Source organism: Brienomyrus brachyistius, chromosome 5 (assembly GCF_023856365.1).
Source record: "Brienomyrus brachyistius isolate T26 chromosome 5, BBRACH_0.4, whole genome shotgun sequence".
Taxonomy (NCBI): Eukaryota; Metazoa; Chordata; class Actinopteri; order Osteoglossiformes; family Mormyridae; genus Brienomyrus; species Brienomyrus brachyistius.
Window position 1 is genome coordinate 5109764 of NC_064537.1, and position 23128 is coordinate 5132891.

At 43.3% G+C, this 23128-nt stretch overlaps 1 protein-coding gene and 1 long non-coding RNA gene across 3 annotated transcripts; one reads left to right on the forward strand and one right to left on the reverse strand.

The window, feature by feature from the left end:
* Window positions 1-671: 671 nt before the first annotated feature.
* Window positions 672-21142, forward strand: LOC125742747 (myosin-13-like). Its single transcript, XM_049015058.1, has 7 exons — window positions 672-810; window positions 12587-13948; window positions 15623-15721; window positions 15959-16054; window positions 18681-18797; window positions 19166-19399; window positions 19857-21142. Exons 1-7 carry the CDS (start codon window positions 753-755, stop codon window positions 20663-20665), a joined length of 2775 nt encoding a protein of 924 aa, XP_048871015.1. The 5' UTR covers window positions 672-752; the 3' UTR covers window positions 20666-21142.
* LOC125742748 (uncharacterized) lies at window positions 2071-9177 on the reverse strand. Of its 2 annotated transcripts, none has more exons than XR_007398197.1 (3): window positions 8728-9177; window positions 8347-8480; window positions 2071-2278 (listed from the first exon to the last, which is right to left on the reverse strand). It is a non-coding gene; the product is annotated as an uncharacterized LOC125742748 (long non-coding RNA). The 2 variants fall into 2 exon arrangements; XR_007398196.1 differs by having other exon boundaries at window positions 9069-9154.
* Window positions 21143-23128: the final 1986 nt, after the last annotated feature.

The window sequence follows — 23128 nt, forward strand, 5'->3', positions numbered from 1 at the left end:
AGCTCTGTTTAGCTAGTTTCGGATTTACGATCGGATTTACGATCGGACAGGCGTGTCGTACAAATATTCTTAACAGCTTTACAAATGCAGCATCTTAAATTTAGTGGCAGATGACAGTTTATTGACTGCTGCCCTGTTTTTAGCCTTTAAACGTGTTCTGCGTAAATAAAAAAACTGCAACAGTCTTATGTACATTTTTAATGATTCAACATTCATTTGTGATCGAGGAAAAACAAGACATCCTTACTTTGTAGCATAAGTAAATTCAGGTCCACGCAGCTTGCCAAGAAGCAACTAATCATCGCTTGTTTCTTTGAATTTGAGACAATAACCATCAAATAATTCATTAAAAGGTACAGAGCAACGTTTTGTTTTTTAGCTATGCATAGGTGACGGTAAATTCCTAATCCAGCTGGTTTTCCGAGACATCTGTCCTCCTCCTCAAGTCCGCCTGGGGGAAATCCCATACACCCCACTGGCTCCACTGCAGCTCCGTTTATTTTGCCTTCATAATTCCAGCAAGAAACTACAGTTCCATCACTGTGCTCGACATCGCCCCCTGCTGCCTATTTTGAGCGGCAGCTGCTCTGATCCGGAACAGCCACCGCAGTGGCAGTTCACTGACGTCTCACTCCTGCGCCCGCTGCGCTTCCCCTTAGATGTCCTTGCCTCCCTCCCCACAACCTTTGACCTTGTCTCCCTGGTGTATATATATAGCCTTCCTACATGTAACAGTCCCCCTGGCAGCCGAGATGAAGGGCTTGCTCGTAATCTGCTGCTCTGTCCCCCTGCTCTTCCTGGCCACCGCCGGTAAGCAATAGACCTGGCAGAATTTGTCTTATTTAATTTTTGCCCATGCCTGGTGTGTTGACCCCAAGGGGGGGCCTGGTGTTGTCCACGCTGGATTGAGCAGGCTAGGCCAACAGGGGGATGGCGTTCACTCAGCCGGCTTCCTGTAGATCTTGTCTTTTAGCACTGAGGGACTAGAGAGGTTTTTAACCAGCGTTTCCCCTGCGGCTGCCTGTAAAAGCCTCCTTTAAAAATGCTGGGTTTTCTTCAGAGAACACATGTAATATTGTCCTTAGGCATGGTGAAGGGGGGTGACAGATGACTGGGATTTTAAGGGGGAAAAAAAGGAGTAATTATGTGCAATTGCTGTCTCCCAGCATTACAGCTGGGGGGAAAGATAAGGGAAAACAAAAGATTCCGGGTAAAAAATGCATTGCAGTAGGATGAAGAGTTTGCAGAAGACACAACAGAGATGGAAGGCTGATGAACGGCAGTGGTGGAAGGACCCAGCCGCTGATCATTTTTCCTTGACAGACTATTTTATCTCAAGCGATTTACTCATTGCCCTGCTCTATGAGTTTGTCTTTCAGTTTAGACTTTCTATAAAGTATACGGATATAACGCCATTAACGACACCATTTTCAGCACAAGCTGACACACACCTATCCGGTATGCATGTGCCTGTGTCAGTAGATTTTATAGGAATGACATAAAATTTCTATATTGTGCCTCAACGCCAGTGTTTATCAGCCATTAAAGTCAAGTTCTTTGCAAATAACTGAAATGCTGAGGCAGGCCTGTAAATGATTGGCTGCTGTTGTTTTATGTGTGACGGGCAGAGATCATATCAAACCGCTTTTCACAGCGTTGCCTATTCTCGGGTGCCGTCTCCGCCGTCTGAGCACTGGTGTGTGTGTTTCTCGGTGTTGGGTTTGGCCCGCAGTCTTAAGATCAGCTGCCATGGGGCAGCTGATGGAAACTACGCAGTGTTCTGATGTCACTGGAGGGGCAGACACTGAGCTGCAAGACACTTCACATCACTCATTCAGCCCTGGCACCTGCTTTTATATTACAATATAAAATTCGGGGGGGGGGGGGGGGGGTTTAAGATCCACTGGACATTGAGAATAAGTAAATTTTAAAGAGTATGCGATTAGTGCAATGTGCTAAATTTGAAAATTTTTTTGTCCCAAACGGTGTAGATAGGTGACACTGGTGAGGTGAAACCACCTCACTAAGCATGATGTCATCTGTACAGAATTATTAGAACTGGTAACAGGTTCTTTTGGACTTTGCTGACTTGCTCAGTGGTTACCCTGTGGCCTCGTGTTAATGACTTAACGTGCAGGCCGCCAAGTCCTGGTTCTGACCCGTTCTGAGAACACGGCATGCATTATTTATTACCTTAAGATTATAGGGGCTGATGGAACCTGAAAAAGGTCGGTGAGAAACCGTGAAGCCCAAGAACAGGGTCAGTCCGTCTTGTGTTCTGAAAATGAAGAAGGACCTTCCATTAATAAAGATGTTTAATTAGCTCAGGCCTCGAGGTGACAGTATCCAGTTCAGGAGTCTTCCTTGCCTGCTGCCGCGTGCTCCCTAAGATTCACCCCCACCCCCACTCCGTGACCCTGCACTAGAAAAGCAGTTGGAAGATGGGAGGATGGATTAAGGAGTTTAAAGAGGTTTAAAAGTCCGCCAGTGTTTCCACAGCCTGCTCACGTCTACCATTCACCATTCACCATTCTTCATTACTGTAACCTCAGATCTTATCTGACGCCAGTCCACGCCATGCATGTAAATGATATTTGAAGTATTGGAGGCTTGTTTCATTGGCAAATATGTGCAGCGTAACTCTTTCTGCAAAATGCTGGGTGTCACTAAGACTCCAGGTCAGTGGATGGTCCGTGCCTTGGCTCCTCCCCCCTGCCCGCTAACCCTGGCCTTTGTGTGGTTATTTCTGTCGGGGAAAGCACCATTCCCCATGGATGAGGCACCTGTTGCCTTCCATTCCTTGTGTCCTGCATAGACACTCCTACTCTACTACACACCACCCTCACACACAGGCCGCATGTCTCCCCGGCTAAATTTCCGTGTCTTTGACAGAGCAAAACAGTGATGCGATAAAGGAAGCCTGACAACCCCATTGGTGGGTGGGAGGACGACGTGCAGCCAATCATTAGCTGTTGTAATCAAATGGAAGCCAATAAAGAGAACAAGTGAGTTAAACTTGCAAGTGATTGACAGCACATGATATTCCCACCCAATCCGGGCATCAAACGCCTTATTTCAACAAATGGAGACGAGAAACTTCATTTTATATTAAAGTGAATTGATTTTTTTAACAAGTTTAAAAATTGTATTATGACATGTAATTACAATTCAAGCTGAATGGAAATATTTCGCCGGCTCAATCTCGTTCATTCATTTTGATATTATACCATTTACAGTTTTTCTGTAAATGGAGATTTAAGAGTATATTCTTATTTTTAAACTGCAGGAACTACTGGCATTGTTTTCCCTCCAAAAATGTAACAAAAATTTTTTTAGTGGCTCAGAGTTTCCTGGTCTCTTTGCTTTCTGCCAATGAACGCAGTAGTTGTGGGACACTCCTCCGTCTTGGGGAACAGCTGCCTGTGGCATCAACGGCCAAGTTGCACTGGCCCCTTGACTGCAATGCCATGATCTCCGTAGTAAAAGCACCTCAGTACAAACATACATACACAGACACACTCTGAAAGATACTGAAGTGCATGTAACACCAACACAAGCAAGTAATATGTACTGCGAAAAATAATGTGGAGTTGCTTTCATATAAGGTTATAAAAGGTTCTCCATCTAAAGTTGGTAGCAGAATGTAGGCCAGGTACCTAATGTGTTCCTAGGCTGAAGTGCAGTTTGATATGAGTGTTGTTCATTCCGCTGTTGAAATGGGATGGAGTTGTCACTTCCAGCCCTTAAGACAGGGGACAGCAACGGTGTCCATGGTAACCTTGATGAGGTGCCTGTCAGAAAGGTACGAGTCAAATCAGCTCCATTTAGGTTGCCGTGGCACCTAGAGTGACGGGAGAGTCTGCTGATTGGCCATGTCAGGTCCCACACATATTGACAGTTTTTCAGCAGGTCTGGATGCCTGGACAAACTATCAGATTTGATGTTTGCCCCAACGGTAGGTGGAAGTTGAACCTGATTGGTTAAGGAGGTCTAAAACATGATGTGTAGGGGAATCCAAGGTGAGGAACGGTCTGATGGCACATGGCAGCGATAATCAGGCTGGACACTGATGCAACGTCCTGCAAGGTGGTCAGGCTGCCATTAAGGGTCTCCCATGGGACTGCTGGAGATCATTTCTGTGGTGCAGATTCCACCATGTCACCTGCTATGACCTGCCCTGGTTTATGAAATAAACCATTACTGTGCCTGTGTTACGTTCTCACGGCTGCCACAGACATATGGCGGCCAACTGAGCCCATTGTCACAGGTTCAGGAAGATGAGGGCGCAAGTGGACTCGCTTTTGCTAAGTGGGACGCTTCTGGGACAGAGAAGTGTCCAGTTTTTAAGACCCAGTTGATCCAGAAGTTCATTTTCGGAATGAAAATTTTTAGTGAGTAAAGTACAGACAGTAGACCGAGCGTTTTGGCAAGGAGGAGGGGAAGGCATGGAATTCATTGCAGTTGATTCCATTTGGATAATGACAATAAAGGGATTTTGCTGTTTTGAAAAAGGACATGGAATTTTCAACCAGTAGGGACCCTTGTGTCCTTGATTACCCTCACAGACTCTCTGCTGACTGAGTTCCGTTGTGAAAGCACAGTGTGTTCCAGTAATGACTACAGTCTACTGGAACAATAAAGCTCAGTGGTTCGTCGAGGGAAGTTTTGCATCATGAGATAACTATAGGGGTGTCTGGCTTCTTTGGGGATTAAAGCGGACAGCCCATATTGCATCTCTATTTTCGTTTTGGCTTTGGGACAACAACTCTTGCCCTTCATGGGGGTGTTCAGACCTCCATTTCTGATGTCGATGGAGTTGCATTTGAGGAGACTCGTTCCTCCAATGTGAGCAAAGAATGACAATGATGGTGTCAAACGTTAGGCACCTCCGCCTCGCCTTAAATGCTGAGAAGATAAGAGGACCGGACAAGGAGTGTCTAGTATCCTATTCGTTGATGTAGTATGGAAGTTGGTGGCAGATTCTGCAGAGTTTAATGGAATGAGCTTATGATGCATGTGAGTTCTAGTGCTTGTGTGCATGATGATAAAAGTTTGAGTTGAGTCGGTGTTTGGTGCAAGTAGGTCAGACGAATTTGAAGATGGATGCAGTTTGTGTTTGTGCTTTGATTAAGCACAGAGGTGAGAAACACAAACTCCTCTTCAAATTGGAACTAAATATTGCTCAAGATGGTGCAGACGAGTGTTTGTATTTGAAACCTGAGGAAGCAGAATAATGGCAAAGGGAATAACAGCACGTACATCACTGAGTAAACTAACATCGGGAGACATTTAATAAGTAGTCACATCATCCTGGTGAATCAGCAGTCATATTTTTGGCCATCGTGTCCTTGAATTTAATCCCACTTACCCTACTCTCACACTGGGTCTGTGGACATAGTCCACAACTTGGCCAGAGGAGCTCAGAGTACTTGGGCAAATTCACATGACGATCAGAAGAAACATGCAAACAGCATAATGAATGCAGACTTCACATACAGTACTGGGCAAATTCTTTAGGCCGTCAAAGAAAATGACCTTGGTGTCAGGGTAAAACCGTGATGTCTGTCAAAATATGGCAGCCTAACCATGTCAAATCTTCTCCTCAATACACCCTGGCCTGGATTCAGCATTTGGGCAGGTGCCCGTGTCCTTGGGGGTGCACCAATCAGAGCAACCCCTCATAACCCCCCCAGGGCCCATTCACAAATGTCTTTTAACAAACAAATGCAATTTAACATCTAAATTTTGTGAGTCACCAATCAGCTCCGCTCCTTTCTGACGTGATGTCATGTGTGCTGATGCCCTGGGGCGCATAATATTTGTAATGTGGGCCTGAATACACCCGTGCAATTCTGCACTCGACTGCTACCCACCTTGTTTGACTAATCAATACCTCATTGGAATGGTTGAGGTGCCCCCAAGGAGAGGTTTGGGAACGGAAGCAATGTTCATCTAGTCATCCAGGAAGGTATCAGTAACTTGTAGGAAAACACAAGAAATTCTTGCTATTTTTTATTGTGTTACTTGTAGTTTGCATGTTTCCTAATGCTAAATAGTGGTTATTGTTATTTTTTGAAGAAATATACACTTTTCCTCGACTGCCTAAGACTTTTGCATAGTGCTGTATGTCAGAATAAGCTGCATGTATCCAAAAGTGAGCATCAGAAAATCAAGTGCTTTTGTAACGCTTTCCTTGAGTTTTTTCATTTTGCTTTTACCTCATTATGTTTCAGAGTGAAGGTACCATTAAATAATTAATTTGCTTTTATTCAAAACCTCAGCTTACGCAGCCCGTCTAATTTACACAAACCTCTCTACAAAGCTGAGATTGACTGAATACATTCCAGTTGAGATCCAGTGTTCACTGGACTATGGTATCGTCCGTCTGTTTTTGAATACTCAAATTTTCAGTCACGATATTTGTAAAATGCATATTGATAATGACTTTGTCACACCCGGCTCGTCCGCTCCTCCTGTGTGCCACGCCCCCTGCTTACCCACGTGTGTTTCCCGAATTGTACCCAGCTGTTTCCGTTTGCTGTCATTCAGTCTTGTGTATTTAAGTCCTGGTCTCCCCAGTTTGCTTTGTCTGTCATTGATGTAAGTCGGCGTTACATGTCTCCTGCTCCCCGTTACTTATTAAACCCCCGTTTTCCCCGTATCCCGCTTGCCTGCCTGCTCCTTTCACGCCCTTCCGCACGATCGCCGCTCTCCCCGCGCCAGATCGTGACAGACTTTGCCTTTTCAATACCTGCAGTGCCGCCCTTCACTGGACACACCTGAGTTACGAGTGTCGCCCTGTATCTGTCAGTGAGCGCATCTGTTATTACAAGCTGTAACAGAAACTAGCTGCTAAACTTGGCAACACTTGGTTTGCAGTTGCTCTTCGAAGGATGTACTGAACGGTGTGATAACTTTAAACAAGTCAGCTGTGAGACACTGTCAAGTTGAACTGCAAAAAATGTTTAAAAAGCCTTTACTTATCTTCAGTCTAAGAGCTAATCTCCAAGTATAGAGATGATTGAGGACAATTGTTGAATTGAATCTGGTGTCTTTTTTCTCATTAATGTTGGTACTTTTACTATGACATGTTTCAGAAGCATCAACCTCGTCTCTAGAAACCTTAAGCTAGCAGAAATGGACGGACGTATAGCCAGGATTAATTGCTGAAGTGAGTAAAATCCATTCAACAACTGACCCTGTTCAATAATTGTCCCCAATCTTCCCTACTCCTACAAAGAGTATGTGTATGTAACAAACACATAATCTATGATTTTTGATATGATTTTGTGAAATAAACAGAATAATAACCTAAACAACTAAGTCATGTAGCTGCGTCTTACTGTGGCTGTGCTCAGAATAACGTCACTGATGTTTTCCTTTCAATGAGATTCTCAAATTTTGGGGGCGAACACATTTATCGAGTAGCATAAATGATTTGCTAATCACTTTTTATCGGCAGCTATTTCCCAGCTTTTCGTAGAGTATGTGCGCGCCTGAGAGCAGCTCGCGCTCTGTGCGGATCCAGAAATAGCTGAAGGTGTGAGGTGTGAGCAGCCAACCCGTATGCTGCCAGTGAGCGGCTAAGCCATGGCACCGGTTTGTGCCCCCAGGCAGCTGTCCTGTTCAGTGAACATCCATGACATGACTGATGGCCGCACAACCAACGGCTGCCGACCGGTTTCCAGTTGACTTTTAGGGCCGACACGGGCCGTGGCTGAGGATTATGTGTTTTGACTGCGGCGCCGCATTACCATACGAAAGTCGGTCATTTCACGCTCCCTGACATTTCCTCACCCTTCCGAAAGACGGGTATTCTTCTCCTACACAGACATATATGTCAAACTTTTTCCCCCAAGTAAACCCTGCTGTTTACCAGGCCCATATGTTCCAGGAACTCCTCCACTAGCCTGATGTCTATGTTCTCTGAATGTTTTTAATGTTGCATGTGTCACGATCTTATTATTTTATTATTGTGACTGCATATTGTGAGCGTATACTGCAGCTGCGACTTGGGTGGAATGCATTGCCAACGTCTGTGAGAAGAGTACATATTGTGGAGTCTTAAGAAGTGACTTACGACATTTTTGTTCGCGTAAGCTTTTAATGGATCGTAGTCATATTTGCACTGTTGTATTCCTCCTGTTATATTGCCTGATTTTCCATATAGTTGCTTATTTGCTGATCTGAGCACTAACTAGAGGTATTGTACTTAATACAGTGCTTATTGTTTCCATCCACATTTCTGTCTATTATGTCAATTATTGTGCGTCTGATTTAGATTGTTTTTATTTTATTGTTGCCCTTTGTGACCTTGTCTGTGCTACATAAATTAATTTTACTTACTTATTTATTAGGGTCCTGCTGTATTTGTTAGATGTTGTGCAGCTCCTGTTCCAGTGCCGCTTTCGCCTGTAACTGGCCGTTCACTGGAAACTCAGCCTAGCTGCCATTGTGCCATTTGCCTCGGTTGTACGTCACTATGGACAAAAGAATCTGTTAAATAAAAATACATGTAAATTCTTTTCTTTTTCTCATTTTAAGAATTTTAATTCTTCTGCGCTGTTTCTGCACACGTGCAGAAGATTGTGACCGCTCGGCCGAAGCGCATTTCCCCAGCGTCAGATATTTCGGGAACTTGCTCATAACAAATATTTCTTTCGGTTTCCCGCTGACATCGTTTACTGCCACTCAGCTTTTATCGTTCACTTCACTAAGCCTTCATACTTCCTTTTGGCAGCCTCTCCTGCTTTTTTTGTGCTTCTCGCTTCTTCAGATATACTTCGACAGCACACTTTAGGGTCTTCTCTGGTTACAGTCTTTGTTCTGTGTCTGGTTTCTATGACGACTGATGTAACAGCTGGACTGCAGATCCTTCTCCGTGGGAACCAAGCACCGAGTTTCCTCCCAATTTTCAGCAATATGCCTTATTCGCTAGTGTTCTCTTTAAGATTTTTTATCTCTCTTTTTAATATATGTCTTATCCTTAGAGCACAAAGAGCCAAACGATTGTGCAATGAAACAATGCACCCTTCCATCATTTTTCCATAAATAATCACCAGTCTCACCTGCAGTTAGATAACTACGCTGCCACCCTGCCTCCGTTGTATTGTTGTTCTTCTCACTCAGCCTGTTTGGATTTTCCTGCTCAGCCATGTCATTAATATTGGTTTTATTTTCACTAAATGTGTTGATTCACATCTTCCATTTAGCCCCGGAGGCTCTCATTTGCTTTCAGGATTGTCTGGTTTTTCCACCTTCACCTTCGCTCCTCACGTCTGATTCAGCTTCAGTGTTTGTCAGAAACTTCAGTTTCTGTGCTTCAGATGTTCAAATTTTTAAATTCCACTTAACTAAAATGTGTCTTTTTTTCACTTGAAATTCCACATGCCCTTTCATGCAGTCTGTAATACCCAAAATTCTTCTCAACTTGTAGTGACCTGCATCTTTCTTTATTCCGCACTTCTATCCTTTTGTAGTCTGGAATCTCACTCTTAAGACCCGTGTATAATTGCATGACTTCTGTCAAAACCTTTACATGGTTCCTCCAAACATCATGTGCTTCTTATATGTCATCTGTAATCTCTGCGAACGATGGTCCTTCTAAGGGGCTCAATGTGGCTTTTGTCCGTCACATGTGGCCAAGTCAGGTGACCCTTCGGGGTTCCAATACCTCTACCTTAGTTTGGCATTTATCCGTAATGGGTTCTTGTGTGTGCATGGCAGTCTGTTAAGCAGTTGACTTGACAGCATTTTTTCCCTCTGGAGCTCCATTGAATGCATCTTTCGTGGGTTTCAATTAATCGCCCGAAATAGGAGACCCCTGAATACAATGGCCCTTGCTTGATACAATGTATCAAATGTGGTTTTCTTCCTCCAGCTGCTAAATCTCTGGTAGTATGTTGTTCTTTCTCAATATATTCCGGGTTAGTTTCTTCAGGGACTAACATTGTATTGAGGCTGGTTTAGATCTGCTGCTCCTCTATCATTAGACATTTCAGGTTTCTGATATGTTTTTGTTACTTGCTTGGTCTGTTGTTCTTCAGAGCATCAACACATTTTTTTTTATTATTTCTTCATGTCTGTAGCCCTGTGTCTGTAAGGTGAACCTCTGCGTATGATTCTATAACATCTGCTCCTCCTTTCAGCACACGGATTCCTGCCTTGCAGATGACCCATTGGCTAACCCTCATTATTTCTTGCCTGTCATAGTTGGTGTAAGATTTCTTACCGCTAATTGGTGTTGTTCAGCATTTCTATTCCGGCACATTTATTTCCTGCCCCCGCAGACGTGATGGTGGAGCACGCCACCCACATTTTGTAGTTTAATATTACAGCCCCTATTAAAGGTCATCAGTGTATCTTCTCATCATAGACAGGTTGGGTACCGCATACATGTCAGCAGGCCCTGGTTCCGTAATGATCCTCAGGCTGATCCGCTTTCACGGCACTTGTGAATGTGCACGACTCGGTTGGATGCCAAGGCTTGGCTTAGAAATGTCTCAGTTGCTTTTAACATTCAGAGAATGACAGCGTGTATCGCTCTGGTACTGTACTTGGTCTGAGTTCTATAGCTTACTGCATGTTCAGTCTCATCTGTTCCGTAGTGCAATGTGGTAAACTTACCTTTCTAAGGCATCTATCCACAAGAAAAGCAGCAGAAAAATTCATTTCTCTGTATGGACGCCAGTCGTTTAGTTTAGCAGTAAGTTATTTCATTTCCAGTCCTGTTTTTGGACTACATACATTCTTCAGGAAATGCACACGAGATACTGTTAAGTCCAAAGTCACCCGATTATAACTTATCTGTGGTTGTGTCCTTTGTATATTCAGCCATTTATTGCCACCTACTTGGCGGCCTCCCGTGAGCAGAGAACAGAGAATAAATCAGAGAAACATATTTACGTTAGTGTGCTCACGGAGGAGGGCAGTGATGTGCACGAGAGCTGCGACGAAAACGCGGGAACCCGCCTCCTACACGACTAGAATAAAATCACCGTTTACTCCGGCATAGAGAGATGAGTTTTTCCAGACTTTCTGCTTGGTGGAGGAGAATAACAGAACTAGCAGACATTCTTCCACTATGTACCATCAATTCAATACACAACAGGGAAAGTCCTTGGTTCAGGCTGACCTCAGAAATGCACTCATTTCAGTACCCGAGAGTGAAAATGGCAGAAGGTAAGTGTGTATGGATACCTGTCCCTGTTTGTGGCTTTTGTTTCCATTTATCCTGTGTGCAAATTCCACCCACGCAGTGGGTGGTTTAGAGATACCACTTCAGATAACTGCATGTCTTTGGACTGTGGGAGGGAAATGTACAGGAAACCCACGCAAACACTGGCGAGAACATCCACACGCGGCAGTGAAGAAGGGGGGGGCGAGGGACTGTACCCCCATCCCTGCAAGCGAGAGGCCGCAGTGATGCTCTCTGAGGCGTCACTTACTCCTAAAGAAGGGGGGGGGGGCGAGGGACTGTACCCCCATCCCTGCAAGCGAGAGGCCGCAGTGATGCTCTCTGAGGCGTCACTTACTCCTAACTTGCAGATACTTATAGATTGTTTCCCCGCCCCGTAAACAATGGCAGGAAGTACACAGTACACACAAGAAGTCTAGGGATATATATATATATATATATATATATATATATATATATTTATTTATTTGAAACAATCAGTAGTTTTCAGTAAAACATTAATTTCAAATAGTAGGAAATTGAAACCCAAGTTATACTTGTAAAAGAGCTATTCTGACTTAAAAAGTTCACCACCAAGCATCTCATTGAGATCTATTTAATGAGTAACACCTTTGCAGTAATATAAAAAAACCAAACATTCGTGTCTAGTGTCCCTATGGGAGCCAGTGACTACAACTGCAATTAATAGCAAGATGACAAAACAGACTTCAATGAGTCAGTCAAAAAAAATTATGACAATAAAAAAAATGTTGGAGTGGAAGATATGGGCAGATATGTTAAAAATGCTTGTCAGTGGACCTTTGAACTATGGACTATGAAACCAACCACATTTTTAAATAAGCAGGTATCTCAAGACTTTCTGTGAGCACTCTTCATCTTGCAGTTGTATCCCGTATCAGTGTGATTTGCAGTGATGGATTGGATGAGCAGTTGTATCAGTCACGTGTTATTGCTGTGCTAATTAACACGCTTTCAGGTTAGTCTAACTTCCCAAGGATTTGGCAAATTTGAGTTTTCTGTGTTGCCGGTCATCCAGTGAACCTCCAGTGAGCTTAAATGCGGGACGATCTGGAGTCGGGTGGCGAGTCTTCTATCGATGGAACAAAAAACCTTCAGTTACAACATACTGTCTTGTACCGGAGACTGTAACATTCTGTAAAAGAGTAAACTTTACTTATATTTATTGATAGTCTTCACAAGGAGGCTTCCACTATAACCATAACAACCCTATTAGAACCCTATTTGCACCCCATAATGACCACATTAGCAACAATTACACTGTAGTGCTGAGTTTGGCCTTCAGCTTCTCACACTTTTTGGAGAACGTACTGCAGAATGGAATCCAGTGATTGGCTGACCCAGACTGATTCTACTTTTTTATTTGTCTAGAGTCGACGGGGGAGCCAATAGGTCACCCTGGCACAGAAGATGAGCCGCTGATGCGATTGCAGCTTCAGCAGCCCGATAGTGAGGGGCTCTTTGCGTGCGCTTGTGACCACAGGGGCGTCAGCTCTGACCCAGGGGAGGACCGTTCTAAAAGCTCCTCCAATGACACACCTGCCCCAGAGAGGGCCATCTGCCAGTCCTGTGCGAATGAAGATTCCCCAGAATCCCAAGCTGAGAGATCCACTGAGGAGGAAGAGGAGGAAGAGGAGAAATATGAAGGGGAAGACCAGAATAATGTCTCAGATGAGTCTGTTCCGACCTCGATGGAGGTTGTTGAAGAAGACAGTGTAGAGAAGGAAGAAGATGCTACTGAAGATGTTTCTGAAAACCACTCTACAACAGAACACCAAACATCTGAAGAACTTGTCACGGCACCAGGAGACACCGCAGAATTACCAGAGAAAGCGGAATATGCTGAGCCTTCCGAAGAGGATGCACAGGGGGACATAACTGCTGATGATGTCCACAAGAACACATTCAAATCAGAGCCGGTATCGGTATCTGAAGAAGACGTAGAGATTCCTGAAACAAGAGCAGGGGTTAAGGGGGTCGAGAATGCAGAAGATTCTAAGGGAGAGGAAAACAATGGTGTGCTGGCATCTGCAGAAGATGAACAACAGGAAGAAGAGACCAAAGGAACCGATGTGGAAGAAACCATTGATCCACCCATTGAGCTGACAGAGAATCAGTATGAGCAGGGCCAGAATAACGCAGAGGTAGATGAAGAGGATCTGAAGTCCCTCAAGCCTGACATATCCACAAATCAAGAGGAGCAGAAAGAGGCAGCACAGCTTGTAGAACCTAGAGAAACTGTGGAAATGGAAGACCCCATGGACACTGATGAATCTATTGGAGAAGACATGGATTCTATATTTGAATCTCAGGAACAGGCAGCTGTCACTGGAGACCAAACAACCAAAGAAGGGCAAGAGGAAGATACTGAGGAGAATGAAGAGGTGGGAGACGCTACTGGACAGCCCTATTCTCAGATGGCTGATGGGGCCGCGGAACACATCCAAGACTTAAACGGAGAAGATGAAGAGGAACCTACCAAAGACACCAGCTCTAACGTGTCTGAGGAGGTGAACAGTCAGGATTCTGAGGGTGACAAAGCAAACGTTGAGGTGGAAACTGACCCAAATGTTCAGCACAGGAAAGAACAAGAGGAAGACCATGAATACCATGTGGATTCTGTTGTGATGGGTGAAGCAGCTACAGGGGAATGGGATCCAGAGGGGGAGAGTGTTGAAGAGGACAGTGTTGCTGAGGAACCATCTGAGAACAGCCACACGGGGTCTCTGAAAGGTACAGTTACAGTTGCTCTGTGTAACACCATTCTAGATTCGTCTTCTTTACGCAAGTATAAATGTCTTACGCAAGTATAAACGTCTTACGCAAGTATAAACATCTTACGCAAGTATAAACGTCTTGTGCCATTTTTGGATTCTTCGACATGTTGTGTTAGTATTGGAAAATAAAATACTACCAAATAATATGTATTATGGTAATGTCAAAAGAACAATTTCATCCTCAAATTTCACAACTCTGACCAGCAAAAACATTCTCATTCACATTCTATTTGACCAAATGTTGAATGGGAAATGTTACAAGTTAATGTTTTTCCATCCCTTCTTAATGCTACAGGTGAACATTGTTTGAGGTTGAACAATGAAGGACATTAAGAGCATAATGAAATTAGGATCAGCAAAAAAAACCCTAAAACAAGAGGAAAATAATTGTAATTATTTTCAAACAAGAGGGGGTAGCGTGTGGCTCAGTGGGCTAAGCCTGTAATCAGAAGGTCGCAGGTTCAAACCCAGCCTCAGCCTGTGGGTCCTTGAGCAAGGCCCTTAACCCCCAGCTCCCTGGGCGCCGCTACGGGTGGCAGCCCTTCGCAGACAGTGGGAGGCGTAAAAGACAATTTCCCTACGGGGATCAATAAAAGTGTCTATTATTATTATTATTAAAACCTTTTTACACTGTTCTCGGTGACCAGGGATTACATCAATGCAACTGTCACAACCTGTCAGGTCAGAGGATCAGCCTAAATTAAGATCTTGAGTCTCCAGCTCACAGCACCAATTCATATCCTGCTTCTACTCTATGGGGTGATGTTACTGCCATTATGGGTCTAGATATGTTTAATATACCACAATACGAATCGAATTTTAAAGCTAAACATTTTGCCAACAAGAGATACAAAACACAATGTCATATATATTCATAATACTGTATGCATAAAATGAAACATTAACATATTATCATAGGCCTAGCCGCACATGTTTTAACAGTGTTTGTCATTACGCATGGGTTTCAAAGTACGCAATAAAATATCCTCTTTCAGCAGTAATATATATCCATCCTTTTTGGGAAATAATAGATTTCATTTACTGCAAACATAACATTGTATCTTTTGCTCACGCCGATGTTGTTCGGTCTACTAGAAATTCTGCTAAAATTCTGAGTAAAAAGAAAAATCACAGGAGACATTTAACTGTAAATACAGTGTGATGGCAGATGTTGTGATTTTTCAACTCTTCTCTCGTTGAAGGTGCAAGCACAGAGCGTGAGAGGAAGAATGTCTTCTTAAATTTCTCAGAAATAGATTTTTCAAATTAAATGCAGTGAAGTCAAACTGCGTGACATGAATCAATAGTGAGTGGATTTGTTCTGATTAATTACAGCTGTAGGTTGTTAAGAAGAGTCATCATTTCTGCCTTCTCCAGGACTGCTGCGTCATTAAAGAGTGACAATGATTATTTTAAGTAACCAATCACAATATTTAAGGGACTCAGAGACCCCAGCCCCTGCTCTTTATGCTATAACAGCAATGTCCAAAGTACTGAGTAGCTGGGTTGTAAGTAAATAAGATCAATCCTGTGCGAATTAAAGGGTGAATCCTAAAGGAGGGGAAGTCAGTTACCCACTGGGCAGAAAAGAGCAATAGAACCCATTTGGATTTGTTCTTCATTCCTGCAGAGGAAGAGGGCAAAATGCTGGTCTCTCTTCTGCGGGACAGATCACATATCGAGGATACCCTACAGGCTGCTGCTGATCAGCCCAATGACAAGTATGAAGGTGAGCAGCCACTAGAGGGTGCCAGAGACGCGTCACTTGTGGAAGTGAGAAATCCTTTGCCCCAATGAAAAGGAGCTGTATGTTAGCACCATCATACCTGAGCTTCAAAAAAGACCAGGATGCACGAGTGAACTTCTTGATACGCTGACGTTCATCTCATCTTCTCATCACCTTCTCATCTTCTCAAGACCTTGTTTTCCTGTGTCTTCCGCCCTACACCTCTGTCCATTTCCGCAGCTGGCCTCAAGAAGCTACGGAATATCTACCAAACGTTGATCAAGCCCCTGGAGAAGGCGTACAAGTACAATGAGCTGCGGCAGCATGAAATCTCAGGTAAGAGCGTTCCTCCAACCAAATGGGAATTAGCACATTTAGGTTAGCTAACCCTGATCTTCTCCATAAGCTGCCTTGCATCGACTCCAAAGCCGGGTGTTATCATGCATTCCAGCCATTTTCACATACAAAAAACAATCATTGCACATCAGGCAAATAAGTAGTACTTTGTTTGGGTTTTGGATGTAATGCATGTCTAACTAAGTCTATTTAAAAGCATTAAAAAAAAAAAAAAGACGTTCAATGGTTATGTTGCAAAACTTTGCTCTTTTTATGCTCTCACTTTGTTGGATAAGTGTCATGCTTGTGAAAACTGGCCCTGTGTCTGTTATCAGTCTCCCATTTTATGCTATAAAAAAAAAAATCTTTTTTCATCTGGTGAAAACATCAATGCAAAAGTCAACCCCTCCCTCTCACCCAGGCGTGGGGCTCTTCAGCCCCCCAGAAGAGACCCTCACTCCAACAGATATTTGCCAGTCATTCCTGCCACTCCAAACATGACTATGATTAACTGCAGCATTTGTGGACAAGATTCCTGTCAGTCCATTCTTAATTGTAAACCCATCTCTCTGTCTCAGCTGAATGCCAGAATCAGAAGGTCCATTTATCCAAACAAGTGGATAGTATCGGTCATTTCTCATGACACTGACACATTGTACTTACAAATATCTTTCAGGCCACGCAGCTGTGTTCTGAACTATACAGGAGAGCTTAGCTGAGCTGAATCTGTTTAGCCTCGAGCAAAGGACACTAAGGGGGGACATGATCCAGGTATATAAGATTCTAACAGGTCTGGATGCTGTTCAGCCAAATGGCTATTTCAATATTAGTTTAAATACTAGAACTCGTGGCCATAAGTGGAAATTAGCGGCAGAACATTTTAAAATGGATTTGAGGAAGCGCTTCTTTACACAACGTGTAGTTACAGTATGGAATAGTCTCAGAGCTTAAATCAGAGCTAGATAAGATTTTAACAACTCTGAGATATTAAAGTTCTCCCCAAACGAGCTTTATGGGCCGAATGACCTCCTCTCGTTTGTAAATTTATTATGTTCTTAAGTAGCCAAATGAGTTCAATAAGTATAAAATAAGACATATTTTAGTTGCCTGCTATTATGTACTGTGGTATCTCCTTTAGAATAACTAAATTAAAACAAAAGCTAAAAGTTCTCCACAAGTATTTCACCACTGTTCATCAGCATGTTCCTACAGAACACAGGACTGGAAAAATGTATATGCATGTTTATAACAAACAATAATGCATTCATAAAGCATTATAAACATGGCTATAAATATTTATCAAAAGGTATAACACATTATAAGCATGTCTATTATGCATTATGAATAATTTATGAAGCTCTCATCTATAATGCACTATAGATACCTTTATAATGCAGTACAAAGCATCCTAATCGCTTATACCGACCATAAAGATATATATAGTATAGCATAGATGAGAGGTTCATAAAGCAATCATAATGCATAACAGACATGCCTACAATGTGTGATGACTTGTATAAATGATTATAGCCATGTTTATAGTGCCTTATGAATGCATTATAATGCATTATGAATGTGATTATAAATTTCTAAAAACAAGTGTTACCAAAAAAACTTTAAACCATAACTGCAGACAATAATTAGTGAGGAAAAGGGCAGAGAGTCCATACGTCCATCTGAAAGGAATTAGGAGTCTGCATAGCCCTTTAAGAGCTTTAAGAGCAGACCTTTGTGAGGCTCTGAGAAGGTGTGGAGGAGCAGAGTCACACTGGAGAAACTCCAAGGCCGACAGGAGCCACCTCAGATATCCCTGAGACGTGACCATCGACCATCTCCTGGAAACCATCTCTGAGGCTCGTGAGATCCTTTGCCTTCCTGTGACTGAAACTTGCTGTGTGACCTTAGGGTTTGGATTGCCTGGCTGACATCGCGGGAATGTTGGATCGCCGGCTGACGGCAAGCCAGAGGACAGCAAAGGTGGCCATATTTAGACTTGGTTCCACCTTCTTCCCCATCTGTAGAATTTATAGTAACCAAAGGAAATACGCTAGCAGTCCAATTTGTGTTAAGTCCTCTTTTATACAACTATATTTATAGCTCGGTTGTCTCAGCCAAGCCAGTCTGTATAATTTATGTATCTATAAAACTTTATTAACTGTATTACTGTCTTACTATCAGTACTGTTTTCTTTACTATATAGGGTTTGAAAGTTTGTTTTTTTTTTTTTATTCCAGTAGGCCCATAATTCACAACTTCTCCGATAATGCGATTCAGAATCATAATGTCAAAAAAACTAAGCAAGCGGGAAAAATTGTACCTACAAGATCAGGTGTCCTAACAGAAGAAAGCTTGCCCTCTAGTGGTTGACCTTTTGGCTGCATGTATTATCTGTATTACCCATCTCTGCTGAGGGGGGACATTCCTATAAAGTGAAAGTGGCTATAAAGTGACGTTGGACCAAGGCTGCCATAAAGCTATATTACATACATGATTCCCGTAATCTGGTTATATTGGAGGTTGAGTGTTTTTCATTTTGTTCACATGTCTCAAGGTATCCGATGGCCTGCATGAGCACCCCAATGCCACACATGATTGCTATACTATCACTCTCTGCTTTGCGCTACAGATGCGGAGATTTCCTCCAAACCAATGGTGCTGTTTCTGGGACCCTGGAGTGTTGGCAAGTCTTCCATGATTAACTACCTATTGGGGCTGCAGGATACCCCGCAGGAGCTCTACACAGGCAAGCACTTAATTCCCTTTCCCACGTAACACTTACTTATGAGCCCCGAACTGATAAACTCACTTGGAGCTACATGTCAGTAGACTCATTTATCAGTATTATGATAAATACTGGTAGTGTAACTAGAATGCATAGACAGAAGGAGGCACTTGACACCTCTCCTTAATGATCCAATAAAAGAACGTTGTTACTTGTGATGGACAAAATGATGCTTCATGAACCATTTGCTGTATTTTTTGACCCCACTAGATGGTGCTCTTGGTTTACTTTGGGGCATGCTTTGTTCCCCTTTTTGAACAGAGGGCACCATGTAGCAGGGTCTTGTAGGATGTTTCAATGTTGGTATCAATCCCCCCCCCCCCCCCAAGGTGCTGAGCCCACTACTTCTGAATTCACTGTCATCATGCATGGTGAGAAGACTCGCACCATCGAAGGCATTGTGATGGCAGCTGACAGCTCCCGATCTTTCTCGTCGCTGGAGAAGTTTGGCCAGAACTTTCTGGAGAAACTAGTTGGCATTGAGATGCCCCAGAAACTACTGGAACGAGTCACCATAGTGGACACACCTGGGATTATTGAGAACCGCAAGCAACAGGAGAGAGGTAAGACAAAACCTTTAGCAGTCCCTTAATATTAAATAAAGTCCACAACATTATTATAATGGTATTTGGTAGTGATGACCAAATGATACTTCATGAAATGTATTTCTTGACAAAAAATTCTGCGAATGGTTCATGAAGCTTCATTTAGCCGTCACTAGTATTCTGGCAGCATAGTCAGTTTGCATGTGCCATCTCGTAATCCAAAAACACGCTACTAGGTCGATTTGTGTCTCTACATTGGCAGCAGAGCGTGGTTTTGTGTGTGACTATTTACCTGATGAATCACCATCCCACCCAAAGTGTCTCCTGCCTTGCTTACTATGATGGGCATCAGGATCACTATAACCCTTTAAGTGGTCATGGACGATGCATGGATGAAACCGTCTTGATAAAAATAACTGTCCACGTACTGTTTGGTATAACTGTTCTTTAACGTCTGTGTCGCGTGCTTCCTCAGGCTACCCTTTCAATGACGTCTGCCAGTGGTTCATTGACCGGGCCGACTTGATTTTCTTGGTGTTCGACCCCACTAAACTGGACGTAGGCGGCGAGCTTGAGATGATGTTCAGGCAAATGAAAGGTCGTGAGTCCCAAATTCGCATCATTCTCAACAAGGCTGACAGCATGGCCCCTCAGGACCTTATGCGTGTGTACGGCGCCCTCTTCTGGAGTCTGGCCCCACTCATCAATGTGACAGAGCCCCCCCGTGTCTATGTCAGCTCCTTCTGGCCCTACCAGTATGCCCCTGACACCAGCTGGGAACTCTTCAAGCGTGAGGAGATCTCCCTTTTGGAAGACCTCAATCAGGTGATTGAGAACCGACTGGAGAACAAGATCGCTCTCATCCGCCAACACGGCATACGTGTTCGTGTCCATGCGTTACTGGTGGACAGGTACGTGCAAACGTTCTATGAGAAGACTGGCTACTTTGGTGACCCCGAGTTGGTGTTCAAGGAGATTGTGGATGACCCCGACCGCTTCTACATCTTTAAGTCCATCCTGGCCAAGACCAACGTCAGCAGGTTCGACCTGCCAGACCCTGAGGCCTACCGAGACTTTTTTGGCGTCAATCCCATCAACAGCTTCAAACCGCTCTCGGCCCATTGCCCCTTTTGGGGACGCTGCTTGTTGAATAAGATTGAGGCAGCCATTACGGAGGATCTGCCGGGCCTACTGAGCGGTATGACGGCTGGAAGGAACCCGAGCCTCTCCTGTGAAGACACGGGCTGCAAGGAAGAACCAAAGAACCGTTACCGCAGACACTGAAGGGGGAAATGAGCAAACAGACAGAGAGAGTGGTCCTTACCGATAGAGTAAGGGATACAGAAGAGGACAGTGTCATAGACAGCCATATAACACACCCATTCACTCGCCTTTCTCCAGCACGGTCCAATAGAAACTACAGGAAGAATGGAAATGTGTGAGGAAAATGGCAGCAAGTACATTTGTAAAACACCGTGTTTTAGTTCATTTGAAAGTAGACAATCGGTACTTTTTCCAGTTTTTTTTGCTTGTAGTTTTTATATATTTCAGTTTCCTTCCTAACCATGGAGGAGGTCAGCAGTTCTGAGTCCTATGCTTGGTATTTTATTTATTGCAGTATTTTTTGTTTGTGACTAAGTTTGTCGGCCATGTTTATTTCGAAAACAAGACACACTATCTCATGAAGTTTATTGGCCAACTGTGTAAACTTGTCTCTGTATATCAGGCAAAAGGAGATTAAAGTCACTGTTGAGTCCTAAAGCTAAGTGTGGGTGTTTCTGTTAATGGGTTTCTCCAGCTTCCTGCTGCATGCGAGATTCCATTGGGTTCTCAGTCAGGCTAGATGTCAACGTTTGATAATTACCAGGCCGTGTGTTAAATGTCACTACGGTGGCCATATCAGTCATCCTAGACATGTGAAACATATGAATAAAATAAGTAAATATTAAATCAGTAGTCTAGTGCAGAGCTTAAGGTGCCAGTAGTGAGTGATTAAGTAAGCCGGTAGGTACTTGAGAAAGATATTAAGGTCAAGGGCACTGCAAGAGATTTTTGGTCCCAAGAAATCATATCATATTGGGACCCCAACCCAGACCAGTCCAATTAGCTTCCAGAATGTTTTTAGGTCCACTGTCTCTCAGGGATCCTTGGGATCACCCTAACTCCCCCCCCCCCCCCCCCCCCCACCACCACCATATTCATGGTGTGACTAAGGTTCTGGAGCATCCAGAGTAAGACGCATAAACATGAGGAGAACCAGCACTGAAGGACAGCCATGGGGGGCGTGAACCAACACGCCACTGTAATAGGTAACATGTAATAAAATGATGTGATTTATTTGTGAAAATCTACCTATATTATTAGATATCTGCCAGGCACATCAGTTACCACTAAAGAAGAAGAGTTTTTCATGGTCTCAAGGAAATAATTACATCAGTGACCTTTTTATTTCTTTAAAAACAAAAAAATTATCTCTACCACCTGTTAATAAAAAAGGACAATAAAAGTAATATGAATATAATTATGTATGACATTTCATTTAGTAGGAAGTGGCCAAAAAGCTTTGTTAGGAATGGCTGAGAGGCCAGAGGTTTCGGGATCCAGAGAAGGCCATGTAGTTCCAAAAGGCGCAAAAATGTAATTTCCTCTCGCACAAGAGGGCACCAATACAAAGTATTAACAACAACAAAAAAAATCACCTAAAACAGGATACATCCTGGCAGCCCCTGGATCCATAACAACTTCCCCCTTTAGCACCTTCTGCTGGGTTTATATACATTTCAACCCCTCCCCTTGGGACAATTAATCTAACAATTATCTTCCTCAACACAATACCTCCCACATACACAGTTCTAAAATATACCATCCAAAACCACAATTTTATTCAGATGTATTCATAATACCAACAAGGACTAAAATATCGTTTTTCGTTACTTGTTTTCTTGGTTGGCGATTCAGCTGAAGTGTCCTCAGACAAGACAATCTTATTGCAATGTCCAGTTTTCACAGATGGACTAAGTAAAAATCCAAGTGTAACAAGTTATCTAAATGCCTGCACAAATAAAGCCCCACTGTGACTGAGCAAAGTCAAATGAAGACAATTACCAGACGTGCTTGCTTGTTTATTAAATTAATGAAATACATCATACGCCAGCTGCCGTGTCTTGGAGTCACGTGTGCTGTATATCGAGATTGCGCAGTTCCACGCTACGTCCACCAGGTTGTGCCCTATCTCTGTAAGGCGTACTCTGAGCATTCGCAAATCAGACACTGACGCGTTTACCAATGCAGTTAATAAGAAGCACAAAAAAATGAATAACGCTAAAACGTTACGTCATGCTGATATCTGGATTCGGGGCGCATTACTTCAAAATAATTTGCGACATATGACATTTATTTGCCTTAAATTTTCGAGACGATGCATGTAAGGTTCATAAAGTTCGCGGATCAGACAAAATCAGGGCATCATAACAAAACTGACAAGAGCTAGATGAGGTAACTATATGTAAAAAAGAAAAATGTCGGCAGTTTCAAATAGTCTATTTTTGGTGTAAGGTGGCGTATTGGCTACCAGTTCAAGGATTGGTTGTTTGACACCCAGAGGTGTAATGTAACTGGGGGGGGGGGCAGGATGCCTAACTTTTCATTTTTTAATTTGGCTTAATTCACCCCCCTTCCCCCATAAGTTGACATTTGCCTTAATATTATTGCATCGTTCCCTCCCTCCAATATATAACTCTCCTGTGC